We start from the raw sequence: 27,286 nt of genomic DNA on the forward strand, positions 1-27,286 counted from the left end.
CAAGTTTGCAACCCATCATGTGACATAGGGGTTGATATTTAAGCTGGTGAGCTTATTTATGATGCCCGAGTGGGGTATTGTGTCAAAGGCTTTTGCGAGGTCCAGGTAGGCTGTGTGGACTACCTTCCCTTCATCTATGGCCTTGGTGACTGTTTCAAAGAAGTCGACCAGGTTCAAGAGGCAAGATCTGCCCTTAACAAAGCCAAATTGGGTAGGATCCAGTGTTTGGAGGTTCCCAATGTCTTTGATTAAGAGTTTCATGATGATACGCTCCATAGCTTTGCAGACCAGGCTAGTCAGGCTTATAGGGTGATAGTTTCCGGGGTCCATTGTGGCACCACCTTTGTGGAGTGGGACCACTGTTGCTGTATGCCATTCCTTGGGTACATATCCTGTAGTAAGGCTGAGATTGAACAGTGACTGTATGTGAGGGTTCAGTTCTTCTTGGAGTTCGTGTAAGACGCAGCCCGGGACACCGTCCGGTCCCATTGATGCTGTGTTTTTTGCTTTGGAGAGGGCAGCTCTCACCTGTGCATCTGTGATGTCAGGGAGGCTACACTCTGTTGGGATAGACATTTGCTCTTTTGGGGAAGGGGAGAAGTTTGCACTGAACCTGTCTGCCAGGATGCTGGCAATGTCTGTGGGTTCAGTGTATTTTTTGTCATTTTGAACTAACTCAGAGCATATCTGGGAGTTGCCACCCAGGTTTCTGACATAACTAAAGAAGGCCTTATGATTATCTTTAGCATCTTGTGCAATATTTCTTTCGAAGCTGGCCTTAGATGATTTTATGAGGGATCGTAGTTTCTTGCTAGTACTGATCAGAGATGCCTTCCCTTTTTGGGATTTTGCTCTATCATGTAGTAGCTTCCTCCTTCTGTTGTATAGCTTATTTATGGCTGGGGTCCACCAGACAGGTCTCCTGCCTTTGGAGGAATGAGTCTTGGTTTTATTTGGAATAGCACGATCCATGCATTCCTATAGGTGTCCATAGAAAGTGTTTGTAAAGGATTCTGCGGTTTGGGCCGTATTTTCCACTGGCCCGGGAGCTTTGAAGGATTCCACCTCGGTTTTGAGAAGTGTGAAGTTTGCTTTTGAGAAGTTCTTCACCGTGGTTTCCTTGGCTGGGGTTGGGGACGGGATATGGATGTCCAGTGAGATTAATTTATGGTCGGATCTTACCAATGAGGGGTATACCTCTGGTATGGAACATAGAGTCCCCATGTTGGTGATGATCAGGTCCAATATGTTTTCCCCTCTTGTGGGAGTGGAGACCAGTTGTTCCATAGCATTTGAGTTTATAAATTCTAGGAGCCGTTGGGCGAGGGTGTTGGGGCTTGAGTAGTGCTCCCAGTCTATGTTTGGGTAGTTGAAGTCACCCAATATAATGGTGTTTGGAGAGACCTTCATATTCTCCAGTGTTCTCAGGGAAGCCGAGTGGGGTTCCTGAGTTTGGGAGGGTGGTCTGTAGCAGGCTACAAATTGAAAGGCAGTTTTGCCTACTGTTAGTTGCACATGGATGGTCTCCGATGCTTCATGCAGTGCCACTAACCTGGAGGTGTGGGTATCTTTGATGAATATGGATACTCCCCCTCCTTTTGTGGTTCGGCCTGAGTTTAGGGGCCGAAAAGCATGGTATGAGGTATAACCTGGTAGTGCTGGGGTGCTCTCAGAAGCCTTGAACCAGGTTTCTGTTACTGCACAGATATCGATATTCTCCATACTGAGGAGAGCCTTGAGTGCGTGCATCTTGAGGTTTAGACTTCTGGCGCTGAGCAGCATTACCCTTAGTTTCTTTTTCTTTGTGTTGTCTATGGAGGTGGGTTTTCTTTTGAGCCTTGCCTAAAAAAAGGCACTATGGGGGTGGCAAGAGCCTTAGCCAGTATTCGAAAGCCCAGGGGTGACAGGTGCAAGCCGTCCCTAGCGAGGCAACGTGGCTTGTCGAGCATGTCATCCCAGGCTGACAGACACTGGATCCCCTTTGAACGACACCAATACTTTAGCCAATTGTTAAAATTGATCATTTTGTCTTTATACTGTGGCATCATTCTTGGTGAGAGTAAGATGCTACTCAAGGTCAGGGTCATACCGGCCTGGGCTACATGATCAGAGAGCTCCTCGATGTCTCTTTTCATGTAGTCCAGGGAGGTACATCTCAGGTCATTCACACCAGCATGGACAATGACGGAGTCATATTTGTACTTGCTTTGGAGTGACCTGAGTGCTTGTGTTATGTGGCGGATCCTGGCACCCGACAGGCAGCTTACAGTGACCTTCTCCTTGTTCAGCCTGGTGAGTGGGACATCAGTGTGTCTGACAATAGAGTCACCTATTACAAGTGTATTAGGTGTGTTGTTTAGCCTTAAGGGCTGTGACTGTGTGGCACACTGACTTTGTGAACTATGTGATACGTGGGTATTGTTGTGGGGTAGCGGTTGCTTGGATGTCTGCTTTGGAGGTCTCTGCTGCTTGGGCAGATTTTTATTTAGAGCCTCCAAGTATGTTTTTGTGTATTTATGTGTTTGGTATTCTGTTGCGATAGGTCTATGTGAGACTGGATTTGTGGTGTGTGTGGTTACCTTCTCCTCCTGACTGACTGCACCAGTATTGGGTTGAGAGAGCCCAGCCTCCAGTTTGGCTATATAGTTGCATCTCTCACATATATTTGAGCTTGTTGGGAGGAGGAGAGGGTGGTCTGTGTACATAAGGCAGTTGTAACATTGCCTCAAGATTCCCAGATTCACCAGCTGGACTGGAGAGTAAACCCGAAACTGACTTTTGGACATGCCAGAATAGTATAAGGAACTACTTTTTGACTGATCAAAAAGGACCAATAGTGAGCCAAGTACTTAAAGGGAGTATAAGAGGGTGTAGTGCTTTAGTTTATTAGTGCTTACTTATAAGATTACTTATATGAGCAACTGCAGGGCTTTAGAATGAAAATAGAGTGCTTACTTTGAGATTTAGAACAGTTCTAAGGGAAAAAGTGAAGAGCAGACTTTGTAGTGCCGGGAGTAGTTTAAACCCATTTAAGCGGCGCTGCCCGATGCTGCTCTATGCGCAAAATCGTGCAAAATCGCACAAATGCGGGTTCTAAAGCAGGGAAACTGAAAGAGATAGGAACTGACCCAGAGCGGCCAATAAGCTACTAGTTTCAGGGCTAAGACCACTCCTCCAGGGACAGATAGGCTGCTCAAAGCTCCCCACTCTCACTGGTGAACAGAGAAGCTTCCTCCTATCCAACTAAGGATATGGGCAACACAGGAAATTATACCACAGTCCGGAATTCAGCAAAACCTGAAATCTGGACTAATCTAGTTCAGCAAAGGCGGGAAAAGAGAATATTTTTTTTGTTTTGTTTTTTTCAAGAAACAGCAGAAAAACACACAGAAAACACTGTAAATGCTATAAACAGGCTAGCGCACTTTAGTGTGTAGCCTACAACAGTTATACACTACAAAGACGATTTAAATTGATATAAAACAAGTGCAAAAACTGTAAAAAGCAGAAGGCAAATGCAATTTAAACTTTTTAAAGCACAGATCAGTTAGAATTCACTTTTTAGGCGGGAAAAGGCAGTCGGAGCAAAAAAACAGAGAAAAAAAATACTTAAATCTGGAAAAGTCTCTCTTGGATCTCTCTGTTGCCTGTATCACTCTGCAGGACAACACGAGGAGCTGTGCAGAGTTGTATACTGGTGCAAAACCGTGCAAATGCGGGTTTTAAAGCAGAGGAAACTGAAAGAGATAGGAATTGACCCAAAATGGCCAATAAGCTACTAGTTTCAGGGCTGAGACCACTCCTCCAGGGACAGATAGGCTGCTCAAAGCTCCCCACTCTCACTGGTGAACAGAGAAGCTTCCTCCTATCCAAGTACGGACATGGGCAACACAGGAAACTATACCACAGTCCGGAATTCAGCAAAACCTGAAATCTGGACTAATCTAGTTCAGCAAAGTTGGGAAAAGAGGATTTTTTTTTTTTTTTTAGGAAGCAGCAGAAAAACACTGTAAATGCTATAAACAGGCTAGCGCACTTTAGTGTGTAGCCTACAACAGTTATACAATACAAAAACGACTTAAATTGATATAAAACAAGTGTAAAAACTGTAAAAAGCAGGAGACAAATGCAATTTAAACTTTTTGAAGCACAGATCAGTTAGAAATTTGCTTTTTAGGCAGGAAAAGGCAGTCGGAGCAAAAAAAAACAGAGAAAAAATACTTAAATCTGGAAAAGTCTCTCTTGGGTCTCTCTGTTGCCTGTATCACTCTGCAGGACACCACGAGGAGCTGTGCCTAGGTGTATACTGGCGCAAAACCGCACAAATGCAGGTTTTAAAGCAGGGAAACTGAAAGAGATAGGAATTGACCCATTTAGCATCTTTGTTAAGTTCCACAGGATCTTCATGGATACCTTTCCAAAATGTATCTATTTCTTCTTTTTTTTGGAGGTCTTTCTATTCCTTTTACCTTATTTCCCAATTCTGTATACATTTTTTTTGGATCAATAAATTGCTTATTTGGTACTTTTCCTTTATATTTATATTCGTATCTTCTAAGTCTTTCCGCCTGTGACTTTTTTAGTTTGTTATTTGCGATAGTACAGAATAGATCCTGGTCTGCTCTAATACTGGGCATTGCTTTTATCGCATCTATCTTTCTTAGTATTTCTGTTGATCTGTTTCCTCTTCTATAATCTTCTAACAGTGACATTTCTTGTCTTAGCTGTTTTATAATTTTCTGTGTTCGATATTACCATGATGGTATTTGCTTTCACCCCTTCCTTTTCCCTCGCTACCCTGTGTTCCTGTGGTAGAACTTTATCAGTTATTAATTTAGCAAAATAGTAATATATTCTGTTTACTTCTGTTATATTGCATGTTTTCCTACATTTATGCTTTTCATTCAGTATTTGTGTACTTTATGTTAGAGTACAGTTTTGCATTTTGTTTTTTCTAAAATGAAAGTTTTAAACAGAAGTTTTAAATGAATGATCTTATTTTGCTGACATGAGCTTTTTTAACACAAGAAAAAGGTTTTTGATGCAGAACACTTTTAATTATTTAACTTAGTATTTAATTAGTTAATTGAATGGTGGCTGAGTCCAATTACTGTGCTTTGCTTTGGAGCCTTTTTCATTTTAAAACTGTGTATGAAGTTTTTTTCTTTTGTCTGATGAAGTCTTCCAAAGGTGGAAGACGAAAAGCGCTTCACATTAAACTTTTTTGGAGTTATTCTAGCCAGATCGGAACCTGTGTTGTTTTTGTCGTTTTGGAAAGTTTGTTGTTCCAGTTATTTTCATACACTAAAAAGTGGTTACCTATTATTCATCTATATGGTCCTGTAATTCAGAAGAAATATTTGGTTCCAGACATGCATGGGTGTGTCCCCAACACTCTCTGTCAGCTTTTACCCCTCTTGCTGTTAGGCTTTAGGTAATACTTCAGTGTGTAAAGATGAAACATAAAAAAACATGTTGAATAGAGAAATTATGTTAAAATAGACATGCATGAATAAGTGCCATTTCCTCACATCATAAAGTAGTTTCAGTAAAGCTGCTTTCAGCTACTTGCCTCTCTGTAAAGCAAACAGCACAACAGTAGACAGCAGCACCAATAAAGAATGTAACTCAAACCCAGAGGTGCCATCTTTTCTAAAAGACATTGCATATGACGTGCCTTTTATCAAACAATACAGAACAAAAGAGTATCTAGTGAGAAATACTTTTAACCAGTGAGGGTTAAAGCAGTAGACTGAAATACTAGCAAACTCCCTGAAACAGTATTAATATTATGCATACAGTCTCAACTCAATCACAGCGTTGTAATATAATGTAAACCTAATACTATAGCCAACATGGCAGTGTTAAATTCTACCTAATCCTCTAGAAGTGCAAAACGTTTACGATCATGTAGACATCACCTCACACACTAGGATCATAAAACTTGGAAAGTAACAGTATCTCATTTAAATTTCAGAACATTAAATTTCAAAACATCCTATGCATCATTATCATTGCTAGGGAATCTGCACAGATTTGCTGTAATAGTTGCCTAGCCCAGCACTGTAAATCGGAAGAGTTGTATTACATTTTTATGTGTACAGTGCATGGAAGCTGTTTGTTTGAGATCTGAGAATACTGGCTCACAGATCATGTGTGCATGTTTGAAAAACAGCACCAACAGTAGTAGTAAAATGATAATATAAAATAAATTAAACATATAATACCAGTATATATGCCACAGAACTAGGAGGAAGAAAGTACTAATCTAGTATAGTAGGTGATACACATGCTAAATATATGAGGGCTATCTATAAGCAGAGTAGTAAGCAATAGAGTGAATATTTAAAGTTGAAAACAGTGGCTAGAGGCATGGTGATAAGATCAGGGGATAATGATGAAAGCATTCTTTAGAGGAAATATGAAAATGAGTCTGCGTAGGGTGGGAAAATTGTGGTTAGATTATGAAGTCAGGCAAATTATACAATGCTTGTGACAGATTGGGTATTTGCAATGTAAGGCCTTAAAAGCCATGAAATCTGAGATTTTTCTTATTTCATTTGGAAGAGAGTTCCCAGATGATGCAGCTCTGTGAATTAGAGGGACAGACTCCTGCCTATGACCCCAATGTCCTGAGTTCAGGCAGCATCTTGAATGATAGAGAGGCTGGGAACAGAGTGGCAGGAGCAAGTGACAACCATCAGCTTAAGGGTGGAGTTCCTTCATGTGATCTGCTACTTCTAAAGTGATGGAGTTAGTGCTGTTATCACAGATCAGATAGTTGATAGATTTGGCATGCCTGGGAGGGTAGAAGCTAATCGACTTTATGTATGGTGATATCATAGGAGATTAATAGGCTATCGACCTAGAGGTCATTTTAAGCCTAGCCGTTTCATTCCAATGTAATACCATAGAAATGCTAGTCAATACCCAAGATTGCATTTAGTGATGATTGCTTATGTCCAGGAGGGTCGTGGGATCTATTCCTGGTAAGATTTTACGGTGCCCAATCCACTCGTCGAGGTTCCTCTGGAACAGTGTCATAAAGGTGCTCTGTTTCACATGAACTGATGGTCTGTTCCAAAGACGCTGCAGTCACTGGGAGATAAATATGTCCCTCCAGCATGTCCTATTTAAGTTGCAGGCCATATTTAGGTCCCTGGAATGGGTAGCCCCAGTCCCATTTGATTTATGGATATGCAGCAAGTTCATTACATTGAGTTTTGGATTGTTCTGTTGGCCAGGCATAAGTCTCCCCTAAGAAGTCTATAAGACATGGACTTTAGTCAGTCTGTGTAAGGCACATGCTGGAGCCTCTTGATCTTCTTTGTTAGAAACCTCTGAGGTCTCTCTAATTGCTGCAGGTGTTTAGTATGATACATCCCAAATGGAGCATTATACTCAATTATGGGGTGGATAAGTGTCGAGTATACGGGGGTTATAACTTCTTTTCCTCTCAAGACGATTCCTTTACTAATCAAATGTGCTACATAGAAAGCTTTCCTTACTACAGTAGACACATGGTGGTCAAAGTTAAGGTTGCAATCAACTTGTGATCCTAGGTCCCTTACCACTTCATGGGTGCTTACGGTATTGTTGTTGATTTGATAGTGTGAGGGGACATTAAGTCAAAAGGAATGATGATGCATTTCTTTGCATTCAGCTTGAGACCGTGACTAATATGTCAGTTGCTGGTCTGCATGAGACCATCCTGGTGTATACTACCATCATTTGGGGATTAAATGATTGCACCTAATTTGCAATCGTCTGCAAACTTGGTCAGCCACAACCCCTTAGTTTTGACCTGAACTTCTGAGAAGTATATACCAAACAGTAGAGGGTCCAGCACTGACCCCTGTGGCACCCCACTAGTAACATATCTGCTGGTTAATATGGAGTCACCCACTTTGATAGTGTGTGTCCAGTTTGTGAACTAGTTGGCAATCCATCTTACAACGAAGGAGTTTACATTCAGTTTTGCTAAGTGTATCGGTAATGCCCGAATGTGGGATTGTGTCGAAAGCTTTTGCCAGGTCGAGGTATGCTACATGTACAGATTTTCCCTCAAATGGACTTGGTCACATTTTCAAAGAAATCCTCCAGATTTAAGAGGCAGGATCTGCCCTTCACAAAGCCGAATTGGGTAGGATCCAGGGTTTGGAGGTCAACTATGTCTTTATTTATGAGGTCCATAATGATACATTTCATGGCCTTACAGATGAGACTGGTCAGGTTTATGGGTCTGTAATTCCCTGGGTCTGTTACTAGGCCACCTTTGTAGAGGGGAATAACTGTAGCTGTTCTCCATTCCACAGGAACAAAGCCTGTGGTTAGGGTATGATTGAAAAGGGTACTAAGTGGTGATACTAGTTCATGTTTTAGCCTGTTTAGAAGACAGTCTGGTCCCATAAAGGCTGCATTTTTCACCTTGGACAAGGCTTTGAGGACCTGCTCTTCAGATATGTAGTGTGGGGGGGTTTGGAGGAAGGTTCGTTGTAAGTTAGGAGTTGGTAACATTTTCACCAAAGTTAATTGCTAGCAGGTTTGCTATCTCTGTTGGGTCAGTGTGTGTGATACTTTTTGCCACTAGTCCTGCGCATGCTTGGGTCCTGCCCTTTAGGTTACAAAAAGGTCTTATGGTTATCCTTGGCTGTACTTGTTAAGTTTCTCTCAAAGAAGCCCTTGCTAGGAGGGTACAGTGCCTTAGTGAGTGTTTTAGTCTGATTTCACCCTTTATGAGTTCTACTGTTAGTGTCAGCCCGAAGGTGACTGATTTGTGGTCAGTTTTAACTAATAAGGATCTGACAGTTGCAACAGTGCATCTGTTAGACATGTTAGTAAGAACCAGACCCAGAATGTTTGTTCCCCTTATCAGGGTATGGACAATTTGTTCCAGGGCATTTTAATTAACAAAGTCAATGAACTTTTGTACTAGGAAGTTAGGGCTAGCGTAGGCTTCCCAGTTGATGGTAGGATAATTGAAGTCCCCCATAACCAGTGTGTTTGGTAAAATCTGGACTGTCTACAGTGTGGTCAAGTAGGCTTCATGAGCATCATGACCCATGGAGGGGGGATTTATAACTAGCTATGAACTGAATGACATCAAACAACCCTGCCCATTTAGTAATACCCAAAGATTCCTCAGCATACTAAAACAGTGTATGTGATGCTGCCAGGTCATTCTGTTCTGTGTTTCCCCTTCTTAGCCTTCCCCATTCCAAACAGCTGATGTTCATGGTGGTACAAGCCCAAAGGGATAGTACCAGGGACACTTATGATGACAGCAATTGAGCAACACTAAAAAGCTGTTGGTCAGCTGGACTGGTACAGAAAGGGGGGGGGGGATGAGTTCCAGCTGCAGGCTAAAAAAATTGAAGGCACTGTGTCACTAGTTCACCAGTTTTGGAGACGTTTTGGGGCACACCAAGTAGATCTTTGTCTGGGGATCTAAATGTTCTGCTTGTTTTATGCCAGTTTAGCAAGAAGTTTAATTTATTAATTTGTTTATTAGCAAGGAGTTTCATTTATTTATTTCTTTATTTATTTACCAGGAAAGTTGGAGTGAGCCATGACAGACCATTTTTAGTGGAGGCCCAAGAAGAAAAGGTCCACTGTTAACAAAACTTAGATGTCGTACAGTACAATACAATACAACACAATATGATACAATACAATCAAAGACAAAACAGCAAATAGTTAACTATCACTTACAAGTTAAAAATACCCTGAAGCCTCATCCACTCAATTTCTATACCCCATCTGTCTCTGGTCAACACGTACAACATGCTCTAACTAAGCCTCTCCATATGTGTGCAATTAACTACATATGAGTGTATGTACATGTATGTATACACATATATATCTATATATATATATATATATATATATATATATATATATATATTTGCTTGAATGTATATATGGAAACTTAAAAATATTATATACTCATTCAATTTAGAAATATAGAAAAACGAAAAAATGAAGCGAAAAACGTCACCAGGCACCAGTTTATTCCAAATGTTGAGCGCTTTCGTAAGAACAATGTCAAACTTCTTCAGAACACAGTTTAAAATCGCAATTAAGCTAAAATACAGCAATTAAGTCACATGATTAAAAATTTCACCCCTCAATTAATCCTTAAAACAATACATACATCTAATATAAAGTTACACATATAAGCACCTACACACATAAAAACCTTGCCTGTTTTTGACATCTAGCATCAAGATTCATACTTACAAATACCCCTGTATGTACAAGCCCTTATGAAAACACAAATTTAGCTTTTAATTTTAAAATACTATTTATAGTAATAGATTCATTTAAACCATTACTCCTTACCTGCCAAATCAATTCTTTATATTCAAGTAAAATTTCCTGTGGCCCTCCCCTCTGGTCAAAACTAACTTTTTCTATACAAGAATACTTAAAAGAATACCTGGGAAACCTGATAATATGTTTGGCTAATGCATTTTTGTCGTCCAGCTTGTGAATATCATATTGATGTTGGTAAATCCTTGTTTTAAACTTGTTCTTGGTTTTATCTATATAAAATGAGGTACATTGTTGGCACAAGGCTATATACACCACATTAGTACTGTGACAGTTCAGTCTATGTCTAAAATACATGTTCCCCCACCTAGGTATAGGCACTTCCTCACCTTCCTTGATAAATCTGCACTGGTTACAGTGGCCACACTTATTCATGTGCCCACCCTGTAAACGCTTCCTACATCTCTCAAGCATGGATTTAAAGCACAAATCCTTTTTGTAAACAACATTTGGTTTGTGCCCAATTTTCTCAAGGTACTCTCCATCAGCTCTAAAAATAGTCCAGTTGTGGCTAATAATGTTCCTTATGCCATCAAAATGTATGTTATAAGGTAAAATCAATGCACGGTGAAAATTGATACTTTCATGTCTGTTGCCCCCCACACACACACACACACACACATGATCAGCTACTCCCCTCCTGGATTTGTTCCTAGCAGGGGGACATACGTTCCTTCCTGTCTTTTCCTGGTGAACTCGTTAATAATATTGTCGAGGAACCATAGGGGGTAACCCCTATTCAGCAACATTTTTTTTCAAAACTGTACATTGTTCCACAGACTACATACTCACTAACCATACAAGCTAGCCTTACTCTTTGCCCCTTCACTAATGATTTCTTTTGATGAACTGGGTGAAAACATTTGTAGTGCAATAGGGCATTCGAATATGTGGGTTTCCTATAGAGATTAGATTCAAATCTCTTCTCCACCCTGTTTTTAACAATGAAAATGTCAAGATAATGCAGTATATCTGCATCTACCTCCACAGTAAATTGAAGGAAAGTAGTGCTTGAATTAAGAAATTCGAAAAATTCATTCAACCTTTCTCTACCCGCTACCCAAAAAATGTCATCCAGGAAGCGTCCATAAAATGTCCACCATCTGCTAAACTCTGAGTTAAATATCTGTTCACTCTCCCAGTTGCCAATACAATATAGGTGTAATAATGATAAATAAACTGTATAAACCAATAAACTGGTGCTTGGTGATGTTTTTCGCTTCATTTTTTCGTTTTTCTAAGTTTTGTTTTTTTGTTCTTTATCAGTTGAAGGATGAATGGGAGCGAAAATGGAGCCCACAGCTCCAGTTGTACATACTAGGATTTGGCTTCTTCTATTGGGAACTTGTCAGTGCTTACAGAGACTTTAAATCGCAATTTGTCTGTGAACCTTGCTGGTTTGGGGAATATGGAGAGAAGATTTATGGCATTTTGACCCAGGCTTTGAGCCAGGACATTATAACTCCTGCCCAGAGGAATCAGCAGGATATTCGTGCTTTGGACGAGCCGCCTGTTGATTTCCATGGTACGGAAGTGTGAGAGAAGAAGAATAGGAAGAGGAGTTTTCCTTGCGTGGCTGGTTAGACAGAAGTGTTTTTCTCTTTCGGTGTGGCTACCTGAGTTATGGACTATGGCAGCCCTAATTTGCAAATTAAGAATATTAAAGACTTGACTTTCCAGTTAAGGAAATTACAACTGGAGAATTCTTATTTGGAAGAATGCATCAAGAAGGAACAGGGCCTAAGAAGCTGGAACTACCCCAATGGACTTGTAAAAGACTCTGAATTACACAGTGAGTTATTAGAGCTTTTCAACAAGTAAGGTTGTGAACTTTTAAACCTGCTTGTAAGACATAACACAAAGAAAATTGATGAACTTAAAGGGACTATTGAGAGAGTGGATGTTAATTTAAAGAATGATTTGTTGTTTGAATCTAGGAAATGTGATTATTTAAATGTATTTAAAGATATTGAGAGTAAGCTTGATGTACTTAAAAACAAAAAAGCAGATAAACTGTGGAGGGATAAAAGAGATTATGAAGCAGGGAAAGCCTAGTCCAACCCGGGGCCCAAATGTGTACAATAACAACAGTAATATTGACAGTAATGTGAATTTGACTACTCGGGGGGGGGGGGGGTTATTTTAGTGGGAGATGACAAAGACAGTTCACCTGCTATCCCTTTAGAGTCTCAGCCTCTGAGGATGTTGGAGAGACTAATGAATCAGAGGCAGAGACAGGAACCACATGGAGGGGAACCAGTACAAACAACATACCCACAGAGGAACCAACACTGGAGAGGTTCATCCCACTGGAATGGCTAGGGGAGGGGGAGAGGCAAATACATATGGTAGAAGATGTACCACAATATAAAATAGTCCCAAATGTGATTGGTGATTTTAAAATTTTTAACTATAGTTCTGTAGAAGTTATTAATGTGTGGGCTGATTTGTTTGACAAAGGGTTGATCTTTGTGCCAGCAAGAGCTGGGAGTATTGAAGAAGCAATTATACAGTTGGAACTGTTTGTTAGAAAATTGAACTTAGGAATATTTTTCATGGTAATAATGTAGTGCACGACACAAATGCATGTAAAAGACCTAGTGTCTTTAACCCACCGCTACACCCTTTATTAAGCATTTATGAAAAAGTGTGAATATGACATCAGGAAGTTTATAGAAGAAAATAGGGGCAATTTTGACGTGTACAATTTGACTGTGCAAGAGGAGAAATTGTTAACAGAGATCAAGGGTCTCACTCAGGTCAGGATTATGAAACTTGACAAAGGTGGGGGACTTGTGGTGATGGACTCAAATGAATATGCCAACAAGATGTTAACTATTTTATACAGTGACGCATATGAGGAAGTTTCATGTAATGAAATGAATATTGCCTATCATAGGATAGACTTACAGCTGGAAGACTTGTTGTTAAACAATCAAATTGACCTGGACTTTCTCAAAGTGTCCCACCCAAGGACCCCACCATTGAGGCTGATTGTTGATGCAAAAGCCTCTAAGACACTCCCTTTACTAACATTTGTGGAAAATAACATTAAAGGGTTGTTCTCAGAATGTAGTTATATATTTAGAGACTCATGGGACTTTTTGTCCAAGGTTTCTAACCAAATGTACTCTGAAGAACTGCTATTTGTAACCATAGATGTCTGTGATTTATATTCTGTAATACCCCATAAGGAGGGGCTAGAAATATTTAAAGAATTTCTGTGTAAACATCCTAGGGTAGACAAGGGGAAAGTTTCTACTATTGTGGCACTTATGGACATGATATTGGGAAACAATTATATAATTTTTGAAAACCAATTGTTTCACCAGTTAAAAGGAGTAGCGATGGGGGCAGTTTGTGCCCCTATGTTTGCCAATATTGTATTGGCCAACTGGTAGAGAGAGAACAGATATTTAACTCAGAGTTTAGCAGATGTTGGACATTTTATGGACGCTTCCTGGATGACATAGTCATTTTTTGGGTAGCGGGTAGAGAAAGGTTGAATGAATTTTTTGAATTTCTTAATTCAGACACTACTTTCCTTCAATTTACTATGGAGGTAGATGAAGTTATACTGCATTATCTCGATGTTTTGATTGTTAAAAACAAGGTGGAGAAGAGATTTGAATCTAATCTCTATAGGAAACCCATCTATTCGAATGCCCTATTGCACTACAAAAGTTTTCACCGAGTTCATCAAAAGAAATCATTAGTGAAGGGGAAAATGGCAAGGCTAGCAAGGGGTTAGTGAGGATGTAGTCTTTGTAGAACAATGTACAGTTTTGAAAGAAATGTTGTTGAATAGGGGTTACCTCCTATGGTTCCTCGACAGTATTATTAACGAGATTACCAGTAAAAGACAGGAAGGAACGTATGTCCCCCTGCTATGGACAAATCCGGGAAGGGACTGTCTGATGGTGGGGGGGGGGGGGGCAACAGACATGAAAGTATACATTTTCATTGTGCATTGATTTTACCTTATAACATACATTTTGATGGCATAAGGAATATTATTAACCACAACTGGACTATTTTTAGAGCTGATGGAGAGTACCTTGAGAAAACTGGGCACAAACCAAATGTGGTTTACAAAAAGGATTTGTGCTTTAAATCCATGCTTGAGAGATGTAGGAAGAGTTTACAGGGTGGGTGCATGAGTAAGTGTGGCCACTTTAACCAGTGTAGATTTATCAAGGAAGGTGAGGAAGTGTCTATACCTACGTGGGGGAGCATGTATTTTAGACATAGACTGAACTGTCACAGTACTAATGTGGTGTATATAGCCTTGTAGAAACCTGATAAACTCCTGCACGTGAAGCAACTGTATGGCCCAAAACAAAAAGAAATGCAAAAACACCAAAATGGAAGAGCCAGCAGACTGAGGCAAACTGTGGAATTATTTATTAAGCAATATAGCACTTATTCAAACAAACCGGTTTCGGCTTATACAATCACAGCCTTCTTCAGTGTTTGCTATAGTACTGAAATAAAGTGGTATAAAGACATGTGACTTAAACCAAGAAAACCATTCATTGGTTAATTATTTACAAATACTCATTTAAGCCAGGTGAAAACAGGGCGCCCAATTTGATAATCCACTTCTTTTCCTTGGAATCTAAAAGGCCATGCCATCCGGCTTTATTAGCCTTATTGCCTGAAATTTTATCAATGACCGTGAATCTAAAAGTAGCATTAGGATGATTAACGGTGTGCTTAAATAAAGCACTAGTGAGTTTTTTTGTTTCTGATGCCACTTAAATGTTCTGAGATGTGGATTCGAAGGGTCTAGATGTATAGACCATAAGTCGTAACAAGTCGAATTATGGAACCCTGATGAAAAATGTCTTCTTTTATGGAGACCAATGTTTTTGCTTTTCATAAGGGCTTTTACATATGGGGGTATTTGTAAGTAGGAATCTTAATGCCAGATTTCAAAAACAGGCAAGGTTTTTATGTGTGTAGGTGCTTATATGTGTAACTTTATATTAGATGTATGTATTGTTTTAAGGATTAATTGAGGGGTGGAATTTTTAGTCATGTGACTTAATTGCTGTATTTAAGCTTAATTGCAATTTTAAACTGTGTTCTGAAGAAGTTTGACATTGTTGTTATGAAAGTGCTCAACATTTGGAATAAACTGGTACTTGGTGATTTTTTTGCTTCATTTTTTCATTTTTCTAAGTTTTGGTTTTTGTTCTTTATCAATTTAGAAATATATTGCAATGCTCTACTGTGGTTCTTATCTACCTCTCGCTGTATATAGTGTACATCTATATGTTCAACCAAATGGGGTAATGTCCTCATACTGTATATTAACTATTGTAATGTCAACAAATCTGTATGCTACTACTCTGTAATTTCTCTCTCTGTAAATTTATAGAGCTTTTCTCCCCAAACTCCATTGAAATGGACCTTTGTTGTCCAGTTGGCTTATCCTGGCAAGCAAATGTTAAATAAATAAAATTGGGGTACAAAACAGGAGGAAATACAGAAGAGAAAAATCCTATAAATCTTTATATTACAGAGAATTACATTTCAGTTTTACTTTAGCAATACTAATATTAAGAACTTACACTGGGTTAATAAACAGATACAACAGCAAGAGAAGGACATTGCTACTGGACAGCAGATATTTTTTTCTTTTTTTTTTGTTCCCTTCAAACTGTTTTATATCAGCCTGGACCCCAGTGACCCATGTCCATGCTGAGTTTACTAACATCTTCACACTCCCCTTGCAGTTCCTTCAGTGTTGCTGGGGACAGTCTTGGATCTTAAAGGCATACTGAGGGCTTGGCAATCTGTGCTTCAGTCAGGTGATCTTTTTTTTTTTTTGATATGCCATACTGTCACCTCACCCACTCTCACTGTTTGCATCAAATGGCAACTCCCCTCTTTGGATCACTCCTTAGGGAGTGTTATCGAATGCCTTCCTCCAGTACAGACATGCCCATCCCTCCCTCTCTCCCTGCTGTTCCATCAGTCGCCTGAGCCACTAATCAAACCTGGTCAGCTGGGCAATAGTTAGGGCCTTTTCTTTCCATGCCACAAAAGAGTTGTACTTGTGTCACTGGATCTTTGTACACAGCCTGCACTAACTTTTCCAAAGTTTCCAGGATTTCAAACCATCACATAACTGCCCAAACCAGCCTTCTTGAGAACATCTCATATGCTTTCTCCAAATCTAGAAACATCCACAGTTGGACTCTTTCCACATCTTTGGCTTATTCTCTACTATATACCTAATATATGCTAAGAAGAACCGTAGCAAACTGCATATGCTTACTTTCAAAAATCACTTTTAATAGAAAACAAATAAAAACCCTTGAGGGTTAAAACTATTTTACACACAGGTTAAGCGCTTTATCTGCTAACTGCAGACTTCTTCAGAACAATGAAATGAGTGTTTCTCCCCCTATATAATTCATTTTCAAAAAAATCAAGATCCAGTGGGAATGCTCAATCAATTGACCTTCTCGTAAACAAAACATAACCTTATGAATATTCATTAATTCTGCTTATTCAGCCTACACAGTTTTATATTACACCCTGTTGCCATACAGTTTCTAAGTATACATATAAAACAATCACATGTGCATATGTATATCACATTTTGGTATAAAAACACATTAATACATTTTTAAATAATTTATGCTATGTTAAAAAAATATATGTACTTCTTTAAAACACAATATTGCACTCTTGTTATATAGTATAAGAATACAATCATTTTTGCTATATCATGCACTGAATCCAAACTGATGATCTCCCATCTTACTTTTTATAGCTGTGTATATTCATTTAACCTGATCCAGCACTTTCACGAAATGTGACAGGAGTATAATACCTCTACACTGCTAACAGTTGTGAATGTCCCCCATTGTTCTTGCACACTGGCACTACAATGCTTACTTCCCAGTCATCTGGGATAAGCCTTTCTTTCCACACTGCTATGAGCACCCTCTAAAGCCATTTATCCCAAGTCACCCAACATCTTGATCACATCTGCCATGACCTCATCTCAGCCTGCTGCTTTCCCTGACTTCATTTTCCTTGGAGCTGTTCTTACTTCTTGGGTGGTGTATACATCTTTCATTGTGGTCTGTTTCTTGGGCTGTACAGTTCCTGTGGAGTTTTCTTCCATCTGACTTTGATGTCCTGTGAACTGGTTGTTGCTTGCATCCCTTATGAAGAATGTTAGATGAATATCCCGTTTATCTTTCCGTCTTCTGACTTGCAACCAGATTGCTTCTTTGTGCTGTCTGTTGAGTCACTTCCCATAAACTGGAGGAGTGCCTCTGATGCCTTGTTCTTTCCCATCTCTCTCAGCCTTTTTGTTAAACAACCAATATTCTTTCTTAGCCCTGTCTATCTTTTCTTTTTCACATTTTTTCCTGCAATACTTCTTTCTTTTGATAACTTCCTGACTTCTGCATTCCACTTGCAGCTTTCCTGACATACGTCATTTCCATACCTGGCTTGGCTGCATAGCTGTTCCATAGTCCTAACACAAGCTGTTCTAAGATCCTGCCATTCTTTTCCAACTCCATCTATTACCTTTTCTTTCTGAGGTGCTCTATCAGCATTTGCTTGATCTTACATGATTCTGCTCCAGTCAACATTCAGGTCTTCAGGCTAGTCCTTGTTGACCTTAGAGCCTTCTCTGTCCACTGTTTGCAGCTAATTGTGGCAACCAGTGGTTTGTGCTGTTGCTCAACTGTTATATTGGGAAGGTTTTGCTGTCTCTAATTCTACTCCAGTTCCCTTTAATTACCAGGAAGAAGTCTACCTGTGTTGCATGTTGACCACTCTTATATGTGATCATGTAACAATCTCTCCTGCTGAATCATGTGTTGGCCACCATCAAGCCATTTGACAGACAGAAGTCTAGAATGGCCTCTCTTTTATTACTATTGCCCCTTCCATACAGACCCAGGCAGTCCTGATATACTTTTCTGTCTGTCCTGATACTGTATGAGCATTAAGGTCCCCCATTATCAACATTAACTCATGTTGTCCTGCTTTATATACTAGGTGCTACAACTGCTGCCTGAATGCATTCTTTTTCTCACAACCCTGTTGTGGGGCATAGGCGGAGATTATGAATGCTACCCTGTCTTTACAGTAGAGTCTGATTGCTATGAGTCTCCTACTAATTTTGATAATATCCCCCACTGTCTTCTGAAGACTTCCCTCACTATAATTCCCAGACCACTTCTAGCCTGTCCTATTGGGTGTTAGTATAACAGTTAATGTATTTACCTCACAGTCACAAGGAGCAGGGTTTGATTCTTGTAAGGGAGAGGGTTGGCATAATAGTTACGTTTTTTTAATTCTGACTCCCTGTGAGTAGTAAACTCTGGAACACAAGCCAAGTGGCTTTGTATTGAATACAGGCAGGGCAGATAATATCAAAAAAGATAAAGTGCCAATATTTAAGAAATTAAGTAATGGTTACTTGGATTCCTCAAAAAATGGATGGCTGTATCCCCCACATTCCTTTATTGAATATAATAACTCTAAGATCATAATTCTCAGAGTTGGGGAGATGTTTGGATTTCCAGCAAAACCAAATAATTCCCGAGTTCCAGGTAGTACAATCTCAGAGTCAGTATCTTTAGTATGCATGGAAACAGTGACATGGCATTCAAATTGTGCCATGCATTGCAACAAAGCCATCCTGCAAAACAACTGAACTTTGCTTTTTCTATTTTTGCATAGCTATATGTTCCTTATGCATACTGTGAGTCTGTGTCTGACTCGTTCTACTCTCATATAGTTCTGTGAAATTACCTATACAAATTCAAAGCTTTATTTTACTGCCCTAGAAAATTTACAATAATGGGCATGGCATACAAATTATCTATACTCTTCAAACTTTAATAACATGTTTGCTTTTACTAGAGCATCTACTAAATGTTTAAACCATGTTTAGATTTGGTATAAAAACATGTTAAGTTTAATAATATAAGATACTTGAGAGCTTGAACTTTAACATTGCAAGATATATATCATAGCATATACTGTGTTATGCTTCTAGTAGCTTAGTATGTCAAAATATATTCTTTTACACCTTTTTATTTAAGAAAGTCTTCTACAACTGGTTCTTATTGACTACTTGCATCACTGGCTCATCAGAAAAAATGCAAGATATCAGCAAAAAAATACGATAATGCAACAACTGATTAGAGAATCACATGGTATCAATTTGGGACCCTGTTATATGACCATGTTACTCTTGTATGCTTATTTTTTCTTAAAAATGGCTTCTTCCTCTTAAAATTTTACCTGTTGCATTCCTTAATAATTTCGTAAAGAAAGGGCAGAATAAACTTCCTTTTCGAGGGATTTGTTTTCAAATTTAGTTATCTATAGTCAAAGGTATAATAGATGTAATCTATCAACTAAATATGGAAATTTATAGGCAGGATGAAGAAGAAACAACATAACGACGCAGAAGAATCTTCCTCATTTCAGATAAACTTTTGTCATTGGTATTCTCCTTCATATTATGGATGAATACTTCAGGCGGTCCTAGTTTCCATTACAACTAGAAATGCTCACTGTTTACATTTGGCTTCATAATAAATAATGTCCAATTCTTTCAGCAACATAAATTTACAATCAACTCACCACATATTAGGAATGCTGTTAAAATGAATTTTAGCCATTCGCCAGGCATCCTGAGTTCTACTTGAATAAAAGGAACATTTGTCATGCTCATGAAGTGGTGTGATGAAACCACCATGACCTCTTCTCATTATGCAGTATATCTTTTTTCTGCAATCTCTTGAGGAATCAAATACATTTCTAATACTACATAACAGTTCGCTTTGATTTTTTTCAAGATTCATTATTGAAAAAATGTCTTACTTATCAGATATTTTTTTAAATGTTATTATCATACACATTGTTCTACCCTGCAGCTACAACAATCTTTTATCTTTTGCTCTTTACTTGATGTTCTTATTTTAAATGAAGACCTGGATATAGTATAATGAAAGGAGACATTATGCATATTTATGCTTTATTTGCAAAAGTTACATGATTTATCCAGACTTTATTATGCATTTGCTGCCCTAAATAAATCTACTAGCGTTTGAAGACATTTATATTATGCCTCAGTTTATTTTTTTGCATAGCCAGAAACTGCATGCGTTTCAAAACAGAAACATTAAGTTTTTCTATTATGTTCTTGATCACTGATCAACTCGTTTCAAGTAACATCAAATATAGACATTTTTTGCTTTGAACTTTTGCTGCTCGGAGTTTTACAATGTTTATTGCAATCAGGAATATCTGTGGCATCTAAAAATCTTACATGCTTATTCTGTCTTTGTATTATATATTTGCTGATGCACTGAAATACGTTTTCCTGTAGCATCTCCAGTTCCGGCCATAACATACTCCAGCTGGTGATAGTCACCTCCAATTGCTAGATTCTGTTAAAGAAAAGATTTGCATAGAGATACAATTCTCCTTTTACTGCTCACTTTCTATAAATAAAACTAGTTTGTTCAGCTAGTGTTCCATGCCGTCTGTTTTCTGTTTACTTTCTGTTGCACAGCATTTTGGTGGTCGGTTCTCCTAAATTTTCCTGAATTCATCTATAATGTGCAATCTCTTCTCTAGTGCATTAACAACCAGAAAACTGAACAGCCCACTGCATATAGCTAACTACTGACTGAAACCTAAATGAGTAAGTATGTGTATGGCAAGTAGTATTGACAGTTCTTTATGTCTCTACTTATCACAGACAGCTAAACAACCTAGTCAGTTAATCCTTTTAGGAATAGTAATAGAGAAAATCATAACGGCACTGGTTTCCAGCTTTTGGGTTCCATATGCAATGAACAGTTGTACAAAATGGCAACAAAAGAAATTATGAAGGCTACTATAGCATACCTCCAAACACAACTGCATTTTCCTTCTGCTCCTCTTTTTGTTTTAGAAGGGAAAGTTTTCACTGAAAGAAACCTGACGGAAGTCAGTTGTTATACTATTTCAATATGACTTGGTCATTGATATTTAGGGGAATTTTGACACTTGTCCTTCACGTCCATACCTGCCATTGTAAAAAATGTTTTAAGGAAAAATACTAGGTCATCATACTTTAGGGGCAGCACACATTTTTCACTGTTGTCTTGTATAGATATCAAAGTGATAACCAGCAAGTAAGAGTCTGCAAAATTGTATCATTTGTGGCAGTAGTAAATATGAATGAAAGTCTGATTTATATATCCATTTGTCCTTCAGGTAGCAGTTCACGAAATTGGCCATGTGCTGGGGCTTCCTCACATCTACAAAACGGGGTCCATCATGCAACCAAATTATATTCCACAGACTTCAAGTGTTGAACTTGACAGTATTGACAGAAAAAACATCCAGCAACTTTATGGTGAGTAAACAGATTAAGGCCAGAACATAAGAAGCAGTATCTTTTCTATTGTTTTATGCTTTCAGTGCATGATCAGAAAAGTTTCTAAAGTCCATCTCTATGCAGGTATTTAGGCACATTTGGCTCTCTAAGTAATGGAATGAACAGCTTGAGAAAGTATGCCACAAATCTTTGGTTTTTGGTCCCATTAAACTGCGTTGCCTAAAATTGGTTACCATTTGGCTCTCAATTGTGGATTATCTAGATCATATCTGTCTTTTGGATGAAAAGCAATTACTTGAAGCAAAACTCCAAGATTAGCCCCTTCATTGTGCATGGGACATTAATGCATCTCCACTGCTAAGCTCTTTATTGTTTAAAAAGTAGCTTGTTTTGAAAGTACATAAATTTCAAGTGACCCTTGATGATATGGTGACATTTTCAGAGTTGTCTGACAGGTGTTGTCGGTATGACTTATTTCTGTATGAAGAACAGCAATTGGATTAAGCACCTGAGTTCATCAGAAGCCTTGGAGTGGTTGGATATGCCTTGGTATCTTCATGCCTTGACTACTGCAGTGTCATGACACTGAACTGGATCAGCTTCAACTGATGATGGACTCTGCAGCTTACTTTCTGACCAACATTGCCTGTTTTTGATATATTACAGCTGTAGTCCCTAGTCTGTACAGATAGCCACTGTGATCTTGTATGGCCCACAAAGTTCTTATGTGGCTTATGTTGGTCTACATGATTTGGGTCCTTTTTATATAAAATAGTGCTGGTACCTTTCTTGTTGGCACAGAATTTTCATCCAGCTACCTTGGCGCTCCTAATATTCCAAGAAGGCAATTTAGAACATCTAGTGTATATCTTTGTGCAAACTAAGTGCAGTACCCTCTGAAATACTCCACATTCTGGATAGAGCTATTATTTTCTTAGGGTTATTTCACAATCATGTCTTTTCCATGTGGTGAATATGAACAACAAAGACAATCCTTCTCATTCAATGGCAATTACCCTTTAACTTAATATGATCTGATTTTATTCCTTAGATTTGTGACTTCTGTATGTTTTAATTAATTTACTATATTATGTTTACCTGTAATATGTTTAGCTTTTAAACACAAGTTTATTTTAATTTTTTTGAGTATTTAACATCAGGAGATTTGGTAAAAAAATCTAAATTATGACTACAAAACAAGTAGTGAAATCAGAAAAAGCAACCGCACTGCTAGAGACCTTGGTAAAATAGTAAACAACAGTTAAAACTTCTAGCTGTAAAACCAAAGAAAATGGAAAAATGCTAGAGAAATGATCATGAGCATCACAAGATGCTTACTGATATATATATTAAGTAGGCACAGCTAAAGGTGTGTATCTTGCTTTTCAAACCCTTAACATTTTTTACCTCTCAAATTGAGCAGGGCTATACATGATAATCCTGGTGTAAGTTTGTGTCTATGCATCCAATAGTCAAGACTAGCTTTAAAGTTGTCAAAGTGTTACTTTAACCTGTAGTAGTAATTTATTCCATAGGCTGAGAATGTGTTGAGTTAGGAATCTATAGCTCCAGTAAGTCCTCTGTATGTATCTAAAAAGTTAGAAAGGTATATTCTATAGGCAGCTTAATTCTAAAGGGTATGTCTGTTCACTATAGAGCAGGGCTGTCCAGCCTGTTTTTTTCAGGGGCTACTTAGTATACTTGGCAATGTTTGGGGGGGGGGCACATTACCATGTCCATTATGTATCTGTCCATTCAAAACAGTTTGTTGCAGGGCATACTGAGTGCCAGATAATATGCTTTAGTGGGCCAAATTGTGGCCCTAGGGCCACCTGTTGGACATGCCCGCTCTAGAGAAATCAGTATCCTGCTGTATACGTCTCTGATAAAACTCACAGATGAGTACTGTGTTGCCGTTTATAACATTCACATAAGCCACATGAACTGGCTTAAAAAGTACAGTGATTACTTACCAAAAAAATTGCATGGATAGAAAATAAACTATTTGGAAAAGCTGTAAGAAGTTACTTAAATCCATTTCTTACAGTCTACCTTAGAGGTGATACTTGCCTGACCTAAAGGACAAAGTCTAATCAGGGTCCACTTTAGAGTCCATGCTTTGAAAATAAAACTGCAAGAACTAACACCAGACTGAGAATATCTCTTTTAAATCTGTATTTTAACAACAGAAAGCCTCACTTTGTGATGTAGTGTCTCCCAAGATTATGAGATAAGCTTCCACATAAAATTCAATCAAGTCAGCGATTAACTTATTTCAAAAATACTCTTGATGCATATATTGGAAGTAGAAAATTTATGCATGGGATAATAGCCTTCATGCTTCTTAAAAAGGCCATGGGTAATAAGTTTGGCAACTGAATCTATGAGATTGCAGAAATTTTGTAAAGCCATTTAAAATTTCAGCCATTAGAAACACAACTGTCAAAATGTGTTTCTAAGTGATCCAGTTAGCTTTATTACTAACTTGAACTGTGATAATATATTATGTGATTTATTACTATCATTTCTCTGATTGTTTCACTATTGTTTAAAATACTGACTGTTATCTTATCATGTGGAGCTTTTCTCCCTGGGCCTCTGCTGAAAATGGGCACATTTGCCCAATTGGACTTCCCCAGTAAACAAATGTTAAATAAATAAATATGCATTTAAAGGAAAGAACCAAAGGACAGAGATAAGTACATCGGATTATGTGGCGGAATTGCAAAGGTTACCAAGGCACTGTCAATTTAGAAAGGACTTGCACTAAGAAATAGAGTTTTGAATGGCATTTGTGATGAAATTATATATAAATGTCAAAGAAAGAGTTATCAACACAGAAAGCAGTGCACTTTGCATTGTTCATGGAAGCAGCTGCAAGAGAGGTATGACTGAAGTGCAACAAGACATGTTTTAATGTTCTATTAAAAATTAGTACTAAATACTCTGCTGCAAGCATGTGTTTGTTGTGGAAAGTTGTCAAATATTGCTTTTATTGGTTGTCTCATGGAAAAATCATGTAGAAAATGCCATGAGAAAGGTCATATTAAGCAAGTTTGCAAATGAAGAAGTAGTGAAACAATAGCAGTGGTAACCCTAAATGTAATCCTAAAATGCATAAAACTACATTCAAGGTATCTAATTTGCATAAACTGGGCAAGACTGGTAATAAAATTGATTTAGAGGGAACAGAGAGGAATGCAACATCGGGAAAGGAAAGGCTATTGTGTTCTGAATTCCATAAGAATATGATGTAGGTGCAATAATTAGTACAAAATATTATTGCAGACATGTGACTAATAGAGATGAGATGTACAAACCACAAACCAGAACAAGTCACAGATGAGGTTTTACTTAGAACTGGTAAACTAATCACACAAGTTTCTTCACACCATTTAAGTGTTCTGCATATTCTAAATGCATTGTTATAGCATAAGGTTATATGGGAATGAGTACAAATCTGCAAGTAAGTCTCTTTGGTAACCAAAGACATAGTAATGCTAAATAAGGTAATAACATTCTCTATCCTTATTAAGTTGGTATGTGTTTCACATTATGAAACAGGATCCATTCCATTGTATAAATTTCCAGGTGGCATGAAGATCACTTTCACATTTGTTTCAGGGTCACTAAAGAAAGATTAATCCAATTATGTTCAAAATAACAGAGAGGCCATTAGTCTGATCTGGGAAGTAAGGACATTTAGTCAATGCCTATGTGGAAATAGAATCACACCAGTAGCAGATAATCACCCCTAGAGTCATATTTAACCCAAAAAGGAGGTATATTTAAGAGGTGCATTAGAATAGTAGTGTTCTTTTTTGTGGAAGCACACTCCTGCGACATTCAGTTCAAGAAGATTATGCAGTGCAGTAATGATGATGGACTGCCGTGACTACAGTATGGGAAATCACAAAAGTAAGCACCACGCATCCAACTGGATATGTTATGGCTATTGATGCAGGGTTACTACATGTCTGTCTTTATGCAGGACCATTCATATTTGGACAGTTGTGTCCTGGGGAAAAAAACATGAAATATGACAAATGTCCTGATATTTTTGGACAAAAGATATTTTTTTAACTTTCCTCTAATGGTTGCATAAATTAATTATTTACTATCTAAAATATATTACTATGGCAGAAAAACATCAGAAATACATTCCACACAACTTAACTTTTATTTTGAAAAAGATTGAGGTACAGTCTTTTGCACTGCCCTGGGTATTATTTCTCCTACAAAACTGCATGTTTTTTGCAAAACATATTGTACTTTGGTCATCTCTAAAAGTGGCAACCCCATTTTAATAGATTAACAGATGTTGGCAACTACTGAATTCATTCAAAAGGAAACTAGAAATAGACCAGCACCATTGCTTGTATATGACTTTGTCATAAGGGAAAAACTGAAGGGGATGATTCAGTGTACCATGCATTTGGCCCCAGGAAAGAACAGACATTTACATGCCAAAGACCTGGGGGAAGGCTTGGCATAATGGTTAAGATCTTAACATCACAGATACAAAGTTCAGTGTTTGATTCTGACGTCTTGTTATGGGCTAGGCTTGCAATAGTGTAATATTGATTATGTGGGTGTGAAGTAGCAATTCCTCCTAAGTTACACAGCAGAGAGTTGTATCTTCCTAAGTTATGTGGCAAAGTGTTGCAACATACATGGAGGATACTTAGGGGATGAGCATCAAAATGAATATATAGTGACAAGTTGCAGTGGATGGAAAAATTACCCAAAATGTACCACTACAACTGCCCTTACACTCTTGAAAAGAACTGTCAATACCATGGCAACATATCTATATTTACTATTCAGGCCATTTATGTACTCAGTTTTCTTAAATGTTGTAGAAGCCTACAGTAAATGGGCAGTTATCATCTGCAAGGAATTAACCTGCCTTAGAAAAGATTGTTGTATTGCTATAAATACTACTACCTAAGAATTGTTTACTAAAACAGCTTGCCAATGGTTAGCACACAGCTTAGCTCAGAAGATTTCAAAACTTTCATAAAGCTAAATGGCATAGCACTTCACATATGCTCTCCTTGCAGCTCTGAATGGGGGATGTTTTTCCGGATAAGGCAACAGATGTTATCAAACAACTCAGAGACATAGCCTGCATTAAGTACAGTTGGTCCTTTAAATGATGTTAAGTGCACTGGTATTTTCCCAGTTAGACTATTTCAATGTTCTGTCCCTTGGACTTTTGAGTAGTGATTTATCATGCCTGAAGCAGGTTCAGAATTCAGCTGCTAGACTTATTACAGGTGTACCAATAACAAGTCACATTACTGTGATTTTTAAGGGCTTGTGTTGGTTACCGGTTGCAATGCAATGCAATGTGACATCTGAAATTCTGATGTTCTCTTCCCATTCCCTACGTGAGCTGTGTCTGGTCTGTCTGAGAGACCTATTGCATTCCTATGTCCTGTCTAGACAGCTTCAGTTATCTGATATAGGGCCACTATCCATTCTGAGATGGCTGGAAAGAGCAAGTGCATTATCTTTTTAATATCTTGCTCCTTCATCTGGAATAGGCTGCTTTCCTGGATTTGGGTATGT

General features: G+C 38.3%; 1 protein-coding gene across 1 annotated transcript in view; it reads left to right on the forward strand.

Moving 5' to 3' along the window:
- The window catches only part of MMP21 (matrix metallopeptidase 21), a 258,746-nt gene that overhangs the window by 129,714 nt on the left and 101,746 nt on the right, over positions 1–27,286 (forward strand). The window contains exon 6 of the mRNA XM_044055561.1: positions 21,589–21,730. Coding sequence (XP_043911496.1) covers positions 21,589–21,730 — 142 coding nt within the window. The remainder of the gene's footprint in view (positions 1–21,588; positions 21,731–27,286) is intronic.

The sequence above is a fragment of the Protopterus annectens genome, chromosome 14.part0 (assembly GCF_019279795.1).
Source record: "Protopterus annectens isolate FY-2018-M chromosome 14.part0, PAN1.0, whole genome shotgun sequence".
NCBI classification, from domain to species: Eukaryota; Metazoa; Chordata; order Ceratodontiformes; family Protopteridae; genus Protopterus; species Protopterus annectens.